The 21,623-nt window shown below is 44.4% G+C and overlaps 1 protein-coding gene and 1 long non-coding RNA gene across 3 annotated transcripts in view; one reads left to right on the top strand and one right to left on the bottom strand.

The window, feature by feature from the left end:
• Positions 1 to 2,420: 2,420 nt before the first annotated feature.
• Positions 2,421 to 7,786, bottom strand: LOC133232778 (uncharacterized). The gene is made up of 3 exons (XR_009731452.1): positions 7,666 to 7,786; positions 6,741 to 6,816; positions 2,421 to 4,036 (listed from the first exon to the last, which is right to left on the bottom strand). It is a non-coding gene; the product is annotated as an uncharacterized LOC133232778 (long non-coding RNA).
• Positions 2,766 to 21,623, top strand: part of RPTOR (regulatory associated protein of MTOR complex 1) — a 323,215-nt gene continuing 304,357 nt past the window's right edge. The window contains exon 1 of one of the 2 annotated variants that reach the window (XM_061392613.1): positions 2,766 to 3,917. In XM_061392613.1, coding sequence (XP_061248597.1) covers positions 3,756 to 3,917 — 162 coding nt within the window. In that variant the 5' untranslated portion in view covers positions 2,766 to 3,755. The remainder of the gene's footprint in view (positions 3,918 to 21,623) is intronic. The other variant, XM_061392614.1, reaches the window with a different exon arrangement.

Below are 21,623 nucleotides of genomic sequence, written 5' to 3'. Positions count from 1 at the left end.
TCTGTGTTTCCAAAGCAAGGGATGTGAGTTCGATCCCTCATGGAGGAACTAAAATCCTGCCAGCTGTGAGGCCAAAAAATAAAAGTTTTCTTGTCTCAGATGTGAAGACTGTGGACAGAGGAGGGCAGAGACTGGAAATTCTTTAGGAATTGGTGGTGGGTTGGGGACAGAATGTATGTATCAAATCCTCAGTCCAGTACATGGACCCCAGATGTCTCTAGGTTCTGGGGTCACATTTGTAAAACACTAGAGGGTGTTTCGTAATGTAGTTCAGGGGAGAGGGTGAGTCTTGTTCTGATGTAATAGATGAAAGATTGGATAATTGTTTCATTTATTTGGGGCTTCCCAGGTGGCACTAGTGGTAAAGAACCCGCCTGCCAATGCAGGAGACGTAAGAAACGGGATCCTGTGGAAGATCCCTGGAGGAGGGCATGGCAACCCACCCCAATTCAGTACAAACAGTTATTGAGGGTCCACCACTAGGCTGGAATGGAATCACTGGAGGAGACTATTGCCTGATATCCTTAGCGAGAATATTGTCCAGTGTCCCCTGGACACTGACTGATTTTAAATTATTGTCAGGGTTATCTGATTAAAAAATAGAGATTCTGAATCTCTGTCCTCCCTTTCCCCATGATTCAGTATGTCTGAGCTGGGACTCAGGCAAATTAATTTTAAAATCATTTCCCAGGTAATTCTGACAACCTGCCACGTTTGGGTTCCACCGGCTCCACTACTACCTTCACTTAGAATGTCAGACAAGCTGCGTGGATTTCCCCAGGTGACATACTTCATAGGTCAGGAAATTCCCACACAGATTAAGTGGCTTTCCCATGTCACAGGCTTCCCTGATAGCTCAGTTGGTAAAGAATGTGCCTGTAATACAGGAGACCCCAGTCGATTCCTGAGTCCGGAAGATCCGCTGGAGAAGGGATAAGCTACCCACTTACAGTATTCTTGGGCTTCCCTTGTGGCTCAGCTTGTAAAGAGTCAGCCTGCAATGCAGGAGACCTGGGTTCAATGCCTGGGTTGGGAAGATCCCCTGGAGAAATGGAAAGGCTACCCACTCCAATATTCTGGCCTGGAGAATTCCATGGACGGTAGTCCATGGGGTCGCAAAGAGTCGGACATGACTGAGTGACTTTCACTGATGCCCATGTCACAGGGCTAGTTGGGAATGAATGGGCTTAATGCTGCCACTCTCCTGTAGCTGAGACTTCCTGAAAGAGTGCCTGGGGACCTTGGCCTTCACTGTTGTATGCTGCAGGTGACAGGCAGAGCTGGAGTTACACTGCCCTTAGGTGAGAGCGGGATCTTCTCAGGACCCTGCAGTCCTGAAGCCTCTGCTGATGACAGTGGGGGACATTTTGCCAACATTGAGAGCAAGGAAAAAGGAAGATACTGTGTTCTGGTGAATTTGCCTTGAGTTTTCATGGGAGAATGGGGCTCATGAGGATGTAATAACTGAACAAATGTTTAGAATGGTAATGTTTTAATCCAAGAATTTTAATTAAATGCCTGCTATGTGCTAGGTGAGAATGATTTTGGATTGCACTATTTACTCAGATGTTGAAAGGAACACAAATGCTGTTTGGATTTTGGTTAAATCAGTTATCTTTAAAAAATTATTATTATTATTATTTTATGTGGACCATTTTTAAAGTCTTTATTGAATTTGTTACAATATTGTTTCTGTTGTTTATGTTCTGGTATTTTGGCCATTTGGCATGTGACTCTTAGCTCCCTAACCATGGATTGAACTTGCACCCCCTCCATTGGAAGACAAAATCTTAACCACTGGACCGCCAGGGAAATACCTGCCCTCGGGATTTTGATATGGACTTTGACATCGTGTCAAAGCCCTAGGAAACCATACTGAGAAAGAGGGTCTCTTTGAGAGCCTGATTCTTTTAGATTAACAAAGCACACAGGGCTGCTGGATTTCCCTCTAGTATACACCCATCATTGCTGGCATTGTATTGGACACTCACCATATACCAGACTCCTACACAGGTTAATTTTACCCTTCAAGGTGGGTATTATATTAACCCAGATTATAGTTGAAGAAAGTGAGGCTGAACTAGTTAAGGAAGGGACCAAGGTTGTCACAGGCATGGAAAGTGATACAGTTGAGATGCAGATACACGTGGGCCTTACCTCAAAGCCTAAATGCAGAGGGGAAGACCAGCCTACCTGCCAATCTTCCTGCACCGCCACCGCCCCCCGCCCCCCCCCCCCCCCCCGCCATACTTTATCTAATGGTTACATGTGTGTCTCACTAGGCACTATGTTTATTGAAGACAGGCATTGCATGCTGCTTGGGGTTTATATTCCCTTTGCATGGACACATTCTCACACACTGTAAACACGGAATGTTTACGGAATAGAGCAATAAAGTAGTGCAGGAGGCGATCCACGCGTAGAGATCTATAGCTTTTAGTTGTTTTTAAGTAAAGCTACATTCAAACAAGAATAAACCGCTCAGAAAATAAATGGATTAAACAAAAAATTACAATTGTCAAAATTAATTTTTTCGCTCAGTGTTCCTTAAAAAGAAAAAGAATCTGATTGATACTGTGGAGGATAGTACGTCTCCTCCCAACCGCGCGTCCGATACTATATTCCTTTGTAATATTATCAATGATTCTTTCGGAAGAATTTTGCTTTTTCAAAATCTGGAAAAAACAAGGGGTCGATTCCTTTAATTTCAGAAGGATGTAGGTCTACTTGTAATAATAAAGATTTTTTCAAAATTAATTAAATTAACACAGTTTAATTTATAGGACTGACTTTGATGTGACGTATCTATTGAACGAAAAGCTAGAAACTAGCAAGCTGAATTGTGGTAACGATGGTAACAGGGGGGCGGAGACTTCTCTCGTTGCCTCTTGGGAAGCGCGGCCGGAACGCTCTGAAGAAGTTTGGCTTGTTACCCACGCCGTAGATCGCGCTGCATGCTGGGTCTTGGCAATATGGCGTCCTCCTTGATGCGCTGATGAGCGGAGTTTCACTGTAGCTTGAAACCAGAGGGCAAAACTCCCCAAACCCAATAAGCCCACATTACCCGTCTTTTCCGCAGCTCTGTGTAGCCTGTCTCTCAAGACTCGTTCTCAGACGGGCGAGAGCCATAGGGCTGGAGGCCAGAACCGGCCAGGCCGCGCGGACCCAGGGCTGAGGAGCCGGCTGCGGGCGAGCACGATGGGCCGGTCCTGGCTCTGGTTGCAGCAGCTCCGGCAAGTGCGCGACCCGCAGGGCTGAGAGTGGCTGCAGGAGACCTCAGGCGCTCTGAACCTCATCCCCTCGGCCGAAGACCTCAGCCCAGTCGGCGAATCGGCACCAAGAGCTGGCGGCCTGCCTGTCCTCGGATCGGCTGAGACGTTGGAGGCCGAGAGCAGGGTCATCGTGAGGCCTGGAGTCTCGCACGCCTTTGACAGCTCCGCTCGCAGCCCCTCTGGGAACTGACGCCCTCAGAAGCAGCCGGTGGCTTGGGAACTGGGGGCGTGTGTGTGTCTCTGCGGAGCCTCTTGGTTCCCTCATTTCCCACCCTTCTTGCCACCCCCTCCGACTTCCCGCGCAGAGTTAGAAGAATCTCAGACTTTGCCTGAGTGAGGGTCTCCACACTCTCTCCACCCATTTCTTTTTCTACTTCCCCCTTTTCTGTTTCTTATTTCACCCATTCTGGTACACACTAGTTTTCAAGGCTGGAGGTTCTCGAGCGTTTGCTGCCCAGGACTCCCCCACCCCCTCCCCCGCTCATGGAGTCCGAGATGCTGCAGTCGCCTCTCTTGGGACTCGGGGAGGAAGATGAAGCTGACCTTACAGACTGGAACCTGCCTTTGGCTTTTATGAAAAAGAGGCACTGTGAGAAAATCGAAGGCTCCAAATCCCTAGCTCAGAGCTGGAGGATGAAGGATCGGGTAAGTGGATAGCGCCTGCGCCCCTTGGACCTGGGTAGTTTTTTCAAGAAAGTTCAGAGCCAGAAGTATGTCCTTGGTAGAGCGGCGATATTTTTTCCCAGACACATGTTGCCGGTCAACTAAAAAGCACAAATCATTTCAGACTCCAGTTTTGGTTGTAAATGGAAAAGGCTGTTTTGGTTAGTAGTTATTCACTGGATAGTGTTAATTAGATTCAAAGGAAGTTCTAATTCAGACAATGAAAGTTACACAAGTTAGAAAATACAGCGTTGCAAGTATTTGCATGCTTTTTTGGATATACTTAGTACTGTTAACACTTAGAGGAAAGACAACTTGGGATGTAATATTTGTCCCCACGTGGTAGGTCTACTTTTAGTAGCTAGATTACTTTTTTTTTTTTTTTTGGTCCAAGCTAGGTAGAATGCAGAAGTCTAATATAGTATGCTAGGAAACAAGATTACTGGCAAATGTTCAGCTAGTAACAAATTAATGCAAAGTTGTTTTAAAGTTACAATGAACTTTACCAAAGCCTTCTAAGCAATTTGTCTTGAATCTAGGCTTTGCTCCTTTTATGTCATGTCCTGTTACTATTACTTGGAGGCAGAATTTCTCTAATAGTAGAGTATGAGGAGTTGGAACTTGGGTCTAGTAGTGGTTCCTTATGGTGTTGGAATGTGGATAGTGACCCAGGCTGCTAGGAAAGAAAGTCAATTTTGTTCAACCACCATCTATTTCCTGGTCTCCAGAGCAAAAGGGTGGGACTATGTCACCCATACATATTTATAATTTGTCTTTTTGTGTTTTGTTTTCTGCTTCAAGACTGTCTTTATTTATTTGAACTTTTTACCCTAAGAAGGGTAGTTGGTATTATCATGTAGTGTGCTTGCTCTGGGCTGATGGATATGCTTATATAAGATGGTTGTTTTCAGTATATGATGTTGAACATATATACAATTATCCTTATGGTAATTTTAGTTATTCAGTCACTAGTAACTAGTGCTTCAGTTGTTATTTGGCGTACCTTCAAAAGGTTTGGAGAAGGAAGTGACACTCCATTATTCTTGCCTGAAAAATCCCGTGGACAGAGGAGCCTGGTGGGCTACAGCCCATGAGATTGCAGTCAGACAGGACTGAGCTACTGAGCATGCCCAAAAGGTCAGGAAAATCTGTTTCATCCAAAAGTAGTTTAGGGAGTAACAGAGATGGTCATTGGAAAAGATTGTATAAAGTCTGTCTTATTCTGCTTTAGTACTAATTACGTGGTTTAAAGCTTTTGTGGTTGCTGTCCATATATGAAAAGATTTATTCTAAAAAGTAACTGAAATCTTTTTTCATTCTAATTGAAGGGCTTTTTTTTTTCTTTTGAAATGTAGTTTTCCTAAACTGTTAAACAGGTTTAAAACATACTTAAACTGTTCAAAACTGATTAATGGATTCATTTTTGACCTTTTATTTAAAACAACTTGTGAATGATCAACATTCCCTGATAAGCTACTCATAGGTTGTTAAGAGGAAGAAACGTTTTGGGAGTCTGAGTAGTTACTGAGATTGTGACTTAGAGCTAGCTGAGAAAGTATCCAGCCTTTGCAAGTTGTTTAATAAAGAAAAAATATCAGCAGCTAACCTTTTTAGTTGTTTCTGAGAACTTGGCATCTGGCCATCCTTGTAGTCTCTTTTCCCTGGTTAGACCCTCAGGGGGCTTTTTCAGTACATTCTACTGGGACGAAGGGTGCAAATCCAAATGATGCTGAGAGTTGAGAGGTAGTATAAAAAAGCCAGGTAGAAGGAGAATAATGGTGCAGATTCAGAGACAATTGCAGCTGAGGTTTGACTCGTTTCTGACTTTCTGGAGGGTGGGATCAGTGGGGCTCCGAAGAGCACAGGGTGCAGCTCAAGGGGCAGCTGAGCCTGGCCAGGTCTCCCTTTCTCTTTCTTTTCTTTGAGAAGCCAGAAAACTTTTTTTTTAATGTAAGGTTTTCCAATTTTAAAATATTGGAACGACTTGAAATATTATAAACCATGAAGCAGTGTATCTGTGGGGCTGGCTCTGGCCAAGGGGTACCTATATGTGATTTCAAGATTCTAGGACTGTTGAGCACATGGGCATCCAGGCCAGACTGTTTCCCTGTGCTGGGGTGGTCTCCAGCAGTCTGATGGTGCAACGTTGTCAAAAAGCAGCAGGTGTGGGTCCAGTTGTCCTATATGCGGACCAATGTAGACCACTTCTGGTGCACCATCGATTGCCCTAAATGCGGACTCAATCATTGCTTTTTCCTGTGATCCGCAGGCAAGTCCACATACTTTTACTGTATATGTATAAGCAGTTTCTTGCTGGTGTCCTATTTAGTGGAGTTGTTAAGTGTTCCTAAAATCGACAACTTTACCAAAGTTGAGTAACAACTCCAAGTTTTCTGCCTCTCAGTATTTGGCATCCTCACAGAATTACAGTACACTCTTGTTTGGAATTCCTGCAATCTTGGTGTTAAATCATTTCTGGTTTTCAGATGCCACTATTGTTGCATTTTAATTACTAAGTTACTGTTAGTTCAGTACTGTTATTATCAAATTATCAAGTTGGTTTTTTAGTTACTTCTTTGTGTAGTAAATGTGTATATGCATCGATGGCATTTTTGATTTGTGATTTTCAAATAACTAGACATATGAATTACAGTTCAAAAATGAATCATTCACGGACCTATGGCTGAAACAGATTTGTGTAGAACTCCCCCATTTGGGTTTTACTGTGATACTTCATCGTTATCACAGAGTTCATTTTCTAGAAAGTGGGCATGTGGATATAATTGGTCTCAGATGAATCTTTACCTTGCATGTGTGGCATGGAGTCCAGGAACATGAGAGCTACTGCTCTGAAAGAAAACCATCAGCAGACACACTGTACCTGCAAGTGTGCAAGAGGTATAGCTATAAAATGATGAAACCATTTCCCAAACCAGTCTTTAGACTTAGTCACCTTGCTTTGTAGCCAAACTTGAATAAACCATGGAGGAAGCTGAGTAGATTACATTAAACTGTTATGTGGACAGTCAAATATTTAGGTTGTCTTTGGAGCAAGGCTACGTAGTAATACTTTACAACTCTTTCTTACTCCCTGTTTCCTCACTTTGAATCCTCTCAATCTATTCCATTTAGACTCCCTTCATGCCACTCAGGCTGTCCTTCTACATGGTGATTATTTGTTGCTAAACCTAAATGTCACTTCTCTGTCTCTATCTTTTCAACTTTTTGGCAGCATTCCAGGGTGGACCACTCCCTCCTTCATAAAGCTTTTCCCTCACTTGCATCTATGTCTTCCTGAAACTCCAGGTTTTCCTCTGAGGTCACTAATTGGTCCTCCTCAGACTCCTTTGTGGTTGACAGCAGAGGGTGTAGTACCTGGGAACTTGATCTTGGAGATCTCTTTATTCTGTATGCCCCTTGCTAGCTGACCTCATCTAGTCTCATGGTTTTACGTGCCGTCTACATGCCTTGAGTCCTGTCTCAGGTGCCTGGCTGCCTGCTTTGCCTTGGTTTTCTCCATCACAACAGACTGCCTTCACCACCCACTCAGCTGTTTCAACCTGTACATCTGGAATTTATTCGTAATTAGATTCGTAATTATTTCCTCTTCCTCTCCTCTTTGTACAATCCGTTTCATCAGTAGGACCTGTCAGCTTTGCCTCCAGAGTGTATTCTGTATTGGACTACCTCATTTTGTCTCCACTGCTGTGAGCCCAGTCCAGGCAATTACCATGTTTCATCTGGACAGCTAGAATCATGTCCTGACTGGTCTCCTTGTGTCTTCTCTTGCCCTACAATTTACTCTTAAAATTTTTTTTTTCATTTATTTTTGGTTGCACTGGATCTTCTTTGCTGTGTGCAGGGCTGGTTGTGATGAGCAGGGGCTACTCTTTGTTGCGGTGCACAGGCTTCTCATTGTGATGTCTTCTCTTGTTGGGGCACACAGGCTCTAGGCATTCAGGCTTCAGTATTGCGATGCAGCATGTGGAATCTTCTGGACCAGGAATGGAACTGATGGCCCCTGCATTGGCAGGTGGATTCTTAACCACTGGACCACCAGGGAAGTTTGACAACTTATTCTTCACATAGTGGTCAGAGGGATCTTGTTAAAGTATGAATCAGATCCTGTCACTTCCTTACTAGGCCTCTCCCTGGCTTCCTAGTACTTGGAGTAGAACAGAGAAGCCACCCTGGTTCACAAAGCTTCATAATCTGGTCCCGCCTGCCTTTTCTGCTTCTTGAATGGAAAGGCCTGGAATGCTCTTCCATCTCACCTTTGCACAGTCGGCTCTTTCTTGTGGTTTGTAGCCAGCGTCTAGGTCACTTTCTCAGAGACCTTCCCTGATCACCCCATCTTAAGCAGCTCCCCAATGGCTCAGGATCTCTCTTTATGTCTCTGATATTTTTCTTCATACTCCATCCCCAGAAATTATCTTTTTATCATAAAGCAAAGACCTTGTCTCCACTGTCATAAAGGATGGTGCTTGGTACACAGTAGCGTTTCAGTAAAAATGTACTGATGAGGGCCTTCCCTAGTGGCTCAGTGGTGAAGAATCTGCCTGCCAATGCAGGAGATTCGGGTTCGATTCCTGATCTGGAAAGATCCCACATGCCATGGAGCCACAAGCCCGAGCCCCACAACTATGGAGCCTGGGCTCTGGAGCACACAAGTGGGAGCTACTGGGTCCACGTGCCGTAGAGCCCGTGCTCCAAAACAAGAGAGGCCACTGCAGTGAGAAACCCACCCACTGCAACTAGAGAGTAGCCACCTGCGCTCCATAACTAGAGAAAAGCCCAAGCAGCAACGAAGGCCCGAAACAGCCAAAGTAAATGAATAAATAAAAAATAAAATTATTTTTAAAAAGTACTGGTGAAAAAATGAATCACTCACAAAGGACTTCCACACAGATTATGTCTTTTAAGACTCAATAGCAGGGATTGTTACCTCCATGTGATTGATGAGGAAACTGAGGCTTGATTAATAGGCTGGCCTGCAGGGACATCATTTCAGGGCTCCAACAGAAGAAGCGAAATCTGAGAAATAAAGCCCAAGTAAAAAGAAACAACCAAAAGTGTATCACAGTGCCTCCACTCCACTGGAAGCCTCCTGTTCAGAGACCAGGGAGTCTGAAACAAAAACGTGGGGAAGATGAGGGGCTGGTGGTGCGGGGATGCAGACAGTGCACTAGCCCCAGAGCAGTAACGGATGGTGATGCCGATGACACAGCCCAGCTGTTCTCACGGTGCGCTCGCCTGGGTTCCTGAAGCACCACTCATCATTGTTGGCCTATTGGTCTTTTCCTCATGTTGACAGGGGCATTGATGGTGCAGAGGTGATGGTGGGTGAAACTGCTGGTGCCTGAGTGCGAATCCAGACGGTGGTGTCAGACTGGGCTGGTGGTTATTGTTTTCTTCATCACTGTGCACTCACAGTAAAAAAAGCTTCCAGTTTCACTTCAGAATGCCCTTCATAAGGCATTAAAATGATTAGTTTTCTTAAGTCTTGGCTCTTTAGCACACACCTCTTTGATCCTAGGTGTGGTTGTTGGAGGAAGAGCATCTGTGGTTGCTGGGGCCGCCAGCCGCAGCCCTTCCCGGAACGCAAGCTGTACCTGGAGGAGGCTGGCAGGCCGGTCAGGCTTGGGTTCTGGCAGATAGTTTCTCAAAGATAAATTGAGTTAGCTTCACTTTATTTGTTGCCAGTGGTAAGATTTAAGCTCTCAAGTGAGAATGAGAGTTGCAGAACACCTGTATTGGCCACTGTGCGGTGCCCAGCTTCCCAGTACGTGAAGATGTTTCTGATGAGGTGATGGGGGTGTTAATGAATACAGTTTGCTTTTATATTGTAGAATGAAATGTGTTTCACACTTGGAACATCTGCATAATTCAGTGAACCAATATTTTCAAGTGACTGATTCATGATATTATAAAATCATCCATGGGTAAAAGATCCAAAGTTGGGCCAGTGGATTTTAACATAATAGAGTGTGAAAAGTCATGGCTGTGGTTTTGGATAGATTACATTTTCTATTCTGTTCAGATAGATTGCAGTAGACCTTTAAGAAACTACCAAATACTGAGTTTTGACATAATATCAAAGAAGAATATGTCCAATTATTGGCTATTCTGATACTCCTGTCCTTTCCAACTATATTTCTTTTTTAGTCCATATTTTTCTCACATATGTAGAACAACATATCACAACGGATTGAGTGTAGCATGTGAGAGGTCAGCTGTTTTCTATTAAGGCTGACATTAAAGAGATGTTCAGAAAACAATGTCACTTGTCTAACAATTTTTTGAAAATATAGTTATTTTTCATATAAATATTTATTGAAAATGTAATAAGTATAATTTTTAAATAAATTAACAAGGAAATGTATTATTCTTTTTTTTTTTTGGTTTTAGCCTCTAAGATTGAAAATACTGATAAGTGTTACTCATATAAAAAGCTCTTTAAGAGTAGTTAGATGTCCTGTTATCAAATGTTTGAGACTTCTTAGTTTAAAGTGGGCATCAAACTTAAACTAGGAAGAAGGCGTGAGGTATTAGATGGTTGGCCAAAAATAGCAAGCTTGACCAGAAATAAGGTGACAGACTTGAAAGGGGTCTGGGACCCTCTTTCCATTCTCTGAGCTTGTGGAGGGCCTTTGCGACTGTGAAGGCATCTGTCTTACGTCTAGTCCTTTGGGCAGGGTTAGGGCCTCCTGTTGCCCCAGACTTCTAGATCGTGTCCTGCAGGGAGACACACTGCCACCCACCCAGGATGGCTTCATTCTGTGAGGGGAGGAGAATGGATCCAGGGGGTGAGGGGAGGTAGGTGGTAGAGGGTAGAAACCTTCACTCCAGCTCAGTGGAGGTTTACTACTCACTCAGTGTGCTGTACCATACCTTGGTGTCTGGTGGGACAGACAGATGTCAATACCAGATTATAATACATGTTGGGTGTATTTACAGGGGAGGAGGCCATGGCCTCCTTGAGTGTATTTAAATAAGTAAATCATTTGCGTTGAACTGCACTTTTGAAACCTATAAATCAGTTAGGGTGACCCAGCATTAAACTCACTGTTGACCTATTTGGTGATAGGAGCTGCTTAAGGATTTAAGCAAGGGAATGTCAGACATAGATTTGTGTTTTGAAAGGTCTTTTTGACTGTGGGTGGAGTGGAGGGTTTGGAGAGGGGTTACGGTGAAGGTGGGATCACCAGCTGGGGAGGGGAGCAGGGTAATCCAGGTGAGAGCCACCGGGGCTGGGGGAGGAAGGGGTGGAGGACAGGGCGGGCCCTGCTGCTTTGTCAGTCACTCTCTCACTTTGCATTTGAAGTGTATAAGCTTTCTATCGGCATTTGTCATGTGAGACTCAGGAGCTCCAAAGGGACATCTACATAGATATTTTTTCACCTGCTTTAAAAAATGTGCCGTTTTCCATTTTGAACAACATGCTGTGCTGTGGAAGTTTCCTGAAATGGATGAGGATGTTTCTGCCTCATTATCACCTTGTGGAGTTCTAAAGCTAGAGTTCTAACAAAATCCATGTGGCTTATATATAGAGGGTGTCCTCCAGGTGTCTGACTCTGTCTTATTTTTGTTCAGAAGCCATTAAAGTGCTTTGAGCATCCACCATGCTTGTTTTCGTAGAGCTCAAGGTGGATACTATTTTCTTTTTGTAAGTCTAGTTAAATGCATAGAAAAGGCCATTCCAGTAAATATATGGCATGATATGTTAATGCTTTAATCATGTTCTTGAACCTTAAACTTGCCCAGTACATTCAACTCTGCAGAGAAGGTTGTGCCTTTAAAACAGAAGGGGAGACAGGTGAGGAGAGACTGCCAGCGACAGGTGTGCTTTCCAGGTGGATTATTGCGACTAGCTTTTTTTTTTTTTTTATATAATTTCACACAGAAAAATCACAAGAATAGTGTAATGAATTCCAGTGTACCTTACCCAGATTCACCAGTTTTTACATCTTGCCTCATTTACTCTTCTCTACTTATAAATGAGAATATGTAATTCTTTCCCCCAAATTATTAAAGAGTAAGTTGGGAAAGATAGAAGATAGGAGGAGAAGGGGACGACAGAGGATGAGATGGTTGGATGGCATTACCGATTCAGTGGACATGAGTTTGAGCAAACTCTGGGAGATGGTGAAAGACAGGGAAGCCTGGCGTGCTGCAGTCCATGGGCTTGCAGGGGGTTGGACATGACTTACTTGGAGACAGTGCTCTTTTATGCCTTACTGTGTGTGTCTCCTAAGAACAAAGGACATCATCTTACGTAAACATAGGACAGTTGTAAAACTCAGAACATTTGTCCTTGATATACTGCTATTACTAATCCAGTTCACGTTGAAATCTGTGGCTGGTTTGCTCCTTTATCAGCCATTCTGCCCTCCCGCATCCAGGTTCATGCACTGCCTAAGAAGTCTCGTCTGTTTCAGCTCAGTCGCTCAGACGGACCTTTGTTAACAAAGTAATGTCTCTGCTTTTTAATATGCTGTCTATGTTGGTCATAACTTTCCTTCCAAGGAGTAAGCGTCTTTTAATTTCATGGCTGCAATCACCATCTGCAGTGATTTTGGAGCCCAGAAAAATGAAGTCAGCCACTATTTCCATTGTTTCCCCATCTATTTCCCATGAAGTGATGGAACCAGATGCCATGATCTTAGTTTTCTGAATGTTGAGCTTTAAGCCAACTTTTTCACTCTCCTCTTTCACTTTCATCAAGAGGCTCTTTAGTTCTTCTTCAGTTCAGTTCAGTTCAGTCGCTCAGTCGTGTCTGACTCTTTGCAACCCCATGGACCGCAGCATGCCAGGCCTCCCTGTCCATCACCAACTCCCGGAGTTCACTCAGACTCATGTCCATTGAGTCAGTGATGCCATCCAGCCATCTCATCCTCTGTCATCCCCTTCTCCTCGTGCCCCCAATCCCTCCCAGCATCAGAGTCTTTTCCAATGAGTCAACTCTTCACATGAGGTGGCCAAAGTACTGGAGTTTCAGCTTTAGCATCATTCCTTCCAAAGAACACCCAGGGCTGATCTTTAGAATGGACTGGTTGGATCTCCTTGCAGTCCAAGGGACTCTCAAGAGTCTTCTCCAACACCACAGTTCAAAAGCATCAATTCTTTGGCATTCAGCTTTCTTCACAGTCCAACTCTCACATCCATACATGACCACTGGAAAAACCATAGCCTTGACTAGACGGACCTTTGTTGGCAAAGTAACGTCTCTGCTTTTGAATATGGTGTCTAGGTTGGTCATAACTTTTCTTCCAAGGAGTAAGCGTCTTTTAATTTCATGGCTGCAGTCACCATCTGCAGTGATTTTGGAGCCCCCCAAAATAAAGTCTGACACTGTTTCCACTGTTTCCCCATCTCTTTCCCATGAAGTGTGCCATAAGGGTGGTGTCATCTGCATATCTGAGGTTATCGATGTTTCTCCCGGTAATCTTGATTCCAGCTGTGCTTCATCCAGCCCAGCGTTTCTCATGATGTACTCTGCACGTAAGTTAAATAAGCAGGGTGACTATATACAGCCTTGACATATTCCTTTTCCTATGTGGAACCAGTCTGTTGTTCCATGTCCAGTTCTAACTGTTGCTTCCTGACCTGCATACAGGTTTCTCAAGAGGCATGTCAGGTGGTCTGGTATTCCCATCTCTTTCAGAATTTACCATAGTTTATTGTGATCCACACAGTCAAAGGCTTTGGTATAGTCAATAAAGCAGAAAGCCTCCTTTAATCTAAAGGAGTTTCTTAGGCTTTCTTAGAGTTCCTTGACCTTTTTTAAAAAATTTTAAAAAAATATTTTATTTTTTTATTGTCATAAAATATATATAATATGAAGTTCATAATTTAAACCATTTTTAAGGCTATAGTTATTAACTACATTGTTCAGCCATCACCAGCGTCCATCTCCAGACCTTTCTCATCTGCCCAAACTGAAGCTCTGTCCCCATTAAACACTAAGTCTCCCTCCCCCTCCCCCAGCACCTGGTAACCACCATCCTACTTTCTGTCTCTGACTTTGGTGACCTTGACATTTTAAAAGAATACAGGCAGATATTTTGTGGAACATTCTCAGGTTTCCTATTCCATTGTGGAATGTCCTGATGTTTCCCAGTACTCAGATTCATGTTACACATTTTGTGTGAGGATGCTGCTGAAGTCGTGCTTTTTCCCGAGCGTTGTATCAGAAAGCACACCTTGTTGCTTGGTCCCAACCTTATTATTGTTGTTCACTTGGCCCATCCCTGTCATCGCTTATTTTCTTGCCTAGCAAGGCCTCTTCACATTGTCATCCGTGGCCTTGGATGTACCAGGCTTGAACATTCCTTAGCTTTTTGGCACAATGAGATGTTCCAGGGTCATCGTGTATTTTCCCTGCCTCAGCCCTGGAATTAGCCTTTTCTCCAATGATCCTCAGTTCCTTTTGGTGGAAAACAGAATTCAGATGCGATACCTGGCACCAGGTCTGGCATTGCTACTGATGTGCCATTGTTTGTGGGCCACCTCAGCAGAGATGCTGGGTGGAGGCATCCATGTCTGTCTGGATTTATTGCTTTCTTACCGCTGGCATCATACTGTGATGTACAGAGGTGATTATCACTGGACCCCGTCTCCTCTGTCCCTCTTAACAGGCTTGTTACTTCCTTCCGAGCGGTGAGAACCTGGCTCCTTCATCCTTCCTGAGTCATTTGTTGGCTGGAATGCACAGAGGGGAGTTTGCTAACCCATGGCACTTGGGGAAGCACACTTATTAACGGAGAGGTTAATATTCACTTACAGTATTGTTGGAGGCAAACTGTATATACAGAAATGCACAAATCCCAACTACCAGTGTGTGCTATCCAAAGCAACCTACAGGGCTTCTCAGTGTTTTGTGGGGAAATATTGTTCTTTGTACCATTTACATACATGGCACTGAGCCTGGGGTAGTGCGGGATCTGAGGAGACAGAAGATGTGGGTGTGGCCCCTTGAGGAATTTTATTTTATTAGAGAAAAAGGCATCCTTTTACAATGTTAAGTAAAAACACAGTAATTATGTATCCGCACTTGAGTAACAAAGTAGTGATTTAAGGACTTCTGCTTGCTAGACATTTAGGTGGTGTCTGTATGTCCACGGTACTAGGTGGGCTGAGCCCTGCTTTGTGTGCAGTAGGGGGTCCCTGATGCAGGCGGGGGACGTGTGTGCAGGTCAGGTCATGAGGATGCAGGGAGGGGCAAGCGTGGTAAAGTCTCCAAAACTGGTTTAAATAATTCAGTGATTCAGCAAATATTTATTAAGGGCCTCTATGTGCCGGATTGGAGAAGACAGTGGCACCCCACTCCAGTACTCTTGCCTGGAAAATCCCATGGATGGAGGAGCCTGGTAGGCTGCAGTCCATGGGGTTGCTAAGAGTTGGACACGGCTGAAGCGACTTAGCAGCAGCAGCAGCATGTGCCGGATACAGTGCTGGGTGTTGGTGATTCATTGGTGAATAGCTCCTGCTTTTAGGGAGTTTACCAGTTTAGTGGGGAAGAGGGGTTGGGGTGGTGGTGGCTGCCTGCAGAGTGGGGAGAAAGCCTCCTGGAAGGCCCGCAGTACCTGACAGAGAGGAAAAAGGAAAGAAGGGAGAGGGCAGGAGGGAGGGCAGAGGTGTGTCGAGGTGGGGAGGGGAGAGAGCCTGTCTTTGGATATCGCTTTGCTCCATCCTCCCCAAGAACATGCCCCAGCTCCCACTGCAGCCCTAGCTGCTTTGTCATCTTCTGACATGGGTCATGTCATTAGGACAGAGACTGTGTCTTGTTTGTGCAGTATCTCCAGCTTCTCATGTAGAGACTGATTGGTGGCAGGTGCTCACTGAATAATTGCTGAGAACAGGTAAATGGAGCAAAGACTGCAGAGAGAAGTGCCGGGAGACCCATGATAGTGGAGAGATGAGCAGGGCAGGTCTTGACAAGCTTTGTAAGGCCTTGGGAATTTGGGTTTTGTCTTAAGGACTATTAAGGACAGTTTTAAAGTAGGGTGGTGACATGATCAGGATTGCATATTAGAAATGTTAGAGTGGAGGAGGGGAGTGAGTTTGTGTGTGTTTATGTGTATGCTTGTGTAGGTATGTGAGTGTATATGTATATATGTGTGTGTATATATACATCAGTTCAGTTCAGTCGCTCAGTCGTGTCCGACTCTTTGCGACCCCATGAATCGCAGCACGCCAGGCCTCCCTGTCCATCACCATCTCCCAGAGTTCACTCAAACTCACGTCCATTGAGTCGGTGATGCCATCCAGCCATCTCATCCTCTATCGTCCCCTTCTCCTCCTGCCCCCAATCCCTCCCAGCATCAGAGTTTTTTCCAATGAGTCAACTCTTCGCATGAGGTGGCCAAAGTACTGGAGTTTCAGCTTTAGCATCATTCCTTCCAAAGAACACCCAGGACTGATCTCCTTTAGAATGGACTGGTTGGATCTCCTTGCAGTCCAAGGGACTCTCAAGAGTCTTCTCCAACACCAAAATTCAAAAGCATCATTTCTTTGGCATTCAGCTTTCTTCACAGTCCAACTCTCACATCCATACATGACCACTGGAAAAACCATAGCCTTGACTAGATGGACCTTTGTTGGCAAAGTAATGTCTCTGCTTTTCAATATGCTATCTAGGTTGGCCATAACTTTCCTTCCAAGGAATAAGTGTCTTTTAATTTCATGGCTGCAGTCACCATCTGCAGTGATTTTGGAGCCCAGAAAAATAATGTCTGACACTGTTTCCACTGTTTCCCCATCTACTTCCCATGAAGTGATGGGACCAGATGCCATGATCTTCGTTTTCTGAATGTTGAGTTTTAAGCCAACATTTTCACTCTCCTCTTTCACCTTCATCAAGAGGCTTTTTAGGTCCTCTTCACTTTCTGCCATAAGGGTGGTGTCATCTGCATATCTGAGGTTATTGATATTTCTCCTGGAAATCTTGATTCCAGCTTGTGCTTCCTCCAGCCCAGCATTTCCCATGATGTACTCTGCATATAAGTTAAATAAGCAGGGTGACAATATACAGCCTTGACGTACTCCTTGTCCTATTTGGAACCAGTCTGTTGTTCCATGTCCAGTTCTAACTGTTGCTTCCTGACCTGCATACAGGTTTCTCAAGAGGCAGATCAGGTGGTCTGGTGTTCCCATCTCTTTCAGAATTTTCCACAGTTTATTGTGATCCACACAGTCAAAGGCTTTGGCATAGACAATGAAGCAGAAATAGATATTTTTCTGGAACTCTCTTGCTTTTTTGATGATCCAGCGGATGTTGGCAATTTGATCTCTGGTTCCTCTGCCTTTTCTAAAACCAGCTTGAACAACTGGAAGTTCACGGTTCACGTATTGCTGAAGCCTGGCTTGGAGAATTTTGAGCATGACTTTACTAGCGTGTGAGATGAGTGCAATTGTGTGGTAGTTTGAGCATTCTTTGGCATTGCCTTTCTTTGGGATTGGAATGAAAACTGACCTTTTCCAGTCCTGTGGCCACTGCTAAGTTTTCCAAATTTGCTGGCACATTGAGTGCAGCACTTCCACAGCATCATTTTTCAGGCTTTGAAATAGCTCAACTGGAATTCCATCACCTCCACTAGCTTTGTTCGTAGCAATGCTTTCTAAGGCCCACTTGACTTCACATTCCAGGATGTCTGGCTCTAGGTGAGTGATCACAGCATCGTGATTATCTTGGTCATGAAGATCTTTTTTTGTACAGTTCTTCTGTGTATTCTTGCCCCCTCTTCTTAATATCTTCTGCTTCTGTTAGGTCCATACCATTTCTGTCCTTTATTGAGCCCATCTTTGCATGAAATGTTCCCTTGGTATCTCTAATTTTCTTGAAGAGATCTCTAGTCTTTCCCATTGTGTTGTTTTCCTCTATTTCTTTCCATTTATCGCTTAGGAAGGTTTTCTTAGCTCTTCTTGTTATTCTTTGGAACTCTGCATTCAGATGCTTATATCTTTCCTTTTCTCCTTTGCTTTTTGCTTCTCTTCTTTTCACAGCTATTTGTAAGCCCTCCCCAGTCAGCCATTTTGCTTTTTGCATTTCTTTTCCATGGGGATGGTCTTGATCCCTGTCTCCTGTACTATGTTACGAACCTCTGTCCATAGTTCATCAGGCACTCTACCTATCAGATTTAGTCTCTTAAATCTATTTCTCACTTCCACTGTATAATCATAAGGGATTTGATTTAAGTCATACCTGAATGGTCTAGTGGTTTTCCGTACTTTCTTCAATTTAAGTCTGAATTTGGCAATAAGAAGTTCATGATCTGAGCCACAGTCAGCTCCCGGTCTTGTTTTTGCTGACTGTATAGAGCTTCTCCATCTTTGGCTGCAAAGAATATAATCAGTCTGATTTCGGTGCTGGCCATCTGGTAATGTCCATGTGTAGAGTCTTCTCTTGTGTTGTTGGAAGAGGGTGTTTGCTATGACCAGTGCATTCTCTTGGCAAAACTCTATTAGCCTTTGGCCTGCTTCATTTTTTATTCCAAGGCCAAATTTGCCTGTTACTCCAGGTGTTTCTTGACTTCCTACTTTTGCATTCCAGTGCCCTATAATGAAAAGGACATCTTTTTTGGGTGTTAGTTATAAAAGGTCTTGTAGGTCTTCATAGAACCATTCAGCTTCTTCAGCATTACTGGTTGGGGCATAGACTTGGATTACCGTGATATTGAATGGTTTGCCTTCGAAATGAACAGAGGTCATTCTGTCATTTTTGAAATTACATCCAAGTACTACATTTTGGACTCTTTTGTCAACCATGATGGCTACTCCATTTCTTCTAAGGGATTCCTGCCCACAGTAGTAGATATAATGGTCATCTCAGTTAAAATCACCCATTCCAGTCCGTTTTAGTTTGCTGATTCCTAGAATGTCGACGTTCACTCTTGCCATCTCCTGTTTAACCACTTCCAATTTGCCTTGATTCATGGACCTGACATTCCAGGTTCCTATGCAATATTGCTCTTTACAGCATCAGACCTTGCTTGTATCACCAGTCACATCCACAACTGGGTATTGTTTTTGCTTTGGCTCCATCCATTCATTCTTTCTGGAGTTATTTCTCCACTGATGTCCAGTAGCATATTGGGCACCTACCGACCTGGGGAGTTCCTCTTTCAGTATCCTATCATTTTGCCTTTTCATACTGTTCATGGGGTTCTCAAGGCAAGAATACTGAAGTGGTTTGCCATTCCCTTCTCCAGTGGACCACATTCTGTCAGACCTCTCCACCATGACCCACCTGTCTTGGGTGGCCCCATGGGCACGGCTTAGTTTCATTGAGTTAGACAAGGCTGTGGTCCTAGCGTGATTAGATTGACTAGTTTTCTGTGAGTATGGTTTCAGTGTGTCTGCCCTCTGATGCCCTCTTGCCACACCTGCCATCTTACTTGGGTTTCTCTTACCTTGTATGTGGGGTGTCTCTTCACGGCTGCTCCAGCAAACTGCAGCCACTGCTCATTACCTTGGACGAGGGGTATCCTGACCACCACCCCTCCTGACCTTGAATGTGGAGTAGCTCCTCTTGGCCCTCCTGCGCCCGCGCAGCCACCGCTCTATGGACGTGGGGTTGCTCCTCTCGGCCGCCGCCCCTGACCTCGGGCATCGGGTAGCTCCTCCCGGCAGCTGTTCTTCAGGCAAGAATACTGGAGTAGGCGGTCATTTCCTTCTCCAGGAGATCTTCCTGACCCAGGGATTGAACCCGGGTCTCCTGCACTGCAGACAGACTCTTTACCAACGGAGCCACCAGGGAACGTGTATATACATATGTGGGTGTATAAGTGTGTGTAAGGGAGGGGAAATAGGTCAGAAGCGTCCTGAGGAGGGGAAGGTGGAAGCAGGGAGGAGCTGGCCATGACTGGAGCTAGGGAGATGCCAGTGAGACACCTAGGCAGCCCCAGTTCTCCCTGGAACAAGGCTTGATCACACTTGGCCATTGATTGGTTACAGGAGGCCACAGAATGGCTTGCTGGTTCCAGCTGGATGTATTAACAGGAGGGAGAGGAATGAGCCATTACCAGCATTCAGGAGGGGAAGAGTGTGTATCTGGCTGTGGAACTTGGAGAAAGTTTTCCTTAAAGAATGTTTCAATGGGAAATATTGAAAGCGGTGCATCAGTGGTTCCCAGCCTCTGGTCCCCTTGGTGTCTGGCCTTCATCCATCCCCACTGCACCCCTTGTCCCCGTGCCCAAGGGTGTTGGTGATGAGCTGTGCCCAGTGAATTCTGTTCAGTTTGGTGTTTCCTTGCATGGTTCTTCTTTTACCCTTAGAACTTTGTACCTGTTTCTGTTTGTCATAACTAATGAATCAACATTGATACATTATTATCAACTAAAGTCTTTCTGTAATTTATTTGGATTTCCTGTTTTTACCTGTTATCTTCTTTCTGCTCCAGGATCCCACCCACGATGCCACATTACATTTCGTCATCACATTTCCTTAGGGTCCAAGGAAATGTGACGACGGAATGTCATGATGGTCTCTCAGACTTTTCCTAGTTTTGGGTGACGTTGACAGTTTATAGCAGTACTGGTCAGGGATTTGGTAGACTGTCCCTCTGTGGGAATTTGTTTGATGTTTTTCTTATGATAAAACTGGGGTTATAGGTTTTGGAGAGGAAGATCACAGAGGGAAAGTGCCTTTCGCCTCATATCACATCAGAGGTCCATGCACTCAGCATGACTCATTACTGTTGATATGACTTTGATATGGGCTGATGTCCTGTTAGTCAGGTGTCTCCACTTGATATCCCCTCCCCACCCTCATCCTGCTCTCTTTGGAAGGAATTTAGTGTGCCCAGCCCACACTTAAAAGGGGAGGAGAGTTGTGCTCCACCTCCCTAAGGGCATACATTAACTGGAATTTTTCTGTATGGGAGACTTATCTATTCTTCCCCATTTATTAATCTGTTCAATCATTTACTTAATATCAGTATGGACTCATAGATATTTATTTTGTCCTCTGGGTTATAATCCACTGCTGTATTTTGTTGCTCCATCTTTGGCCAGTGAAAAGTCTTTCAGGTGGCTCCCGCACTGCTTTGACAAAGTCCCACCGTGGTGGACCTTTTTTAAAGCACCTAATTTACTTTGTGGAGCACGGGATGCTCCAGGCTCATCTTGTACATTTCCTGCCTCGGTTCTAAATTCAGGTGTTTTTCCAAGGAGCCCTGGTTCCTGTTATTGGAGGATGGGGTTAGAGACCAAGATCTGGGTGCTGGGTGTGTTCGTGGCTGCTGGGGTGTCGCTACCTTTAGGTCCTCTCAGGTCACAGAGCAAAGAGATACATGTGCATATACTGACCCCTGTGTGTATACACACATCTGTAAACATTTCTGTATGTAACATCTCTACTTGTGTTAAGCTAAACATGCATTTGCAGTGATATCTTCAGATTTAATTGGTTTTGGTTTTTTAAAAATTTTTTGTTGTTACTATAAATCTCGAACCAAGAGGTTAGTAACATAAGGTGAAATCAGACAACAGCGTGCTTCTGGAGGAAAGCTAATGAATGCGTGTACCAGGGAGGGTCTGTTACGCAGCACAGACTTCATAAATACTTGTTGCATGACAGAGCTGGAGCCCTTAGTGTCTTTTGTGAGTGATGACTCGGTTGAATAGAAAATTTTGTGGAAGCTGAACTTCTGGTGAATAGTTGTCAAGGAGGTGGGGGTAGAGTGAGGCA

Source organism: Bos javanicus, chromosome 19, assembly GCF_032452875.1.
Source record: "Bos javanicus breed banteng chromosome 19, ARS-OSU_banteng_1.0, whole genome shotgun sequence".
Classification (NCBI taxonomy): domain Eukaryota; kingdom Metazoa; phylum Chordata; class Mammalia; order Artiodactyla; family Bovidae; genus Bos; species Bos javanicus.
This window is presented reverse-complemented; position numbering and strand designations above follow the sequence as displayed.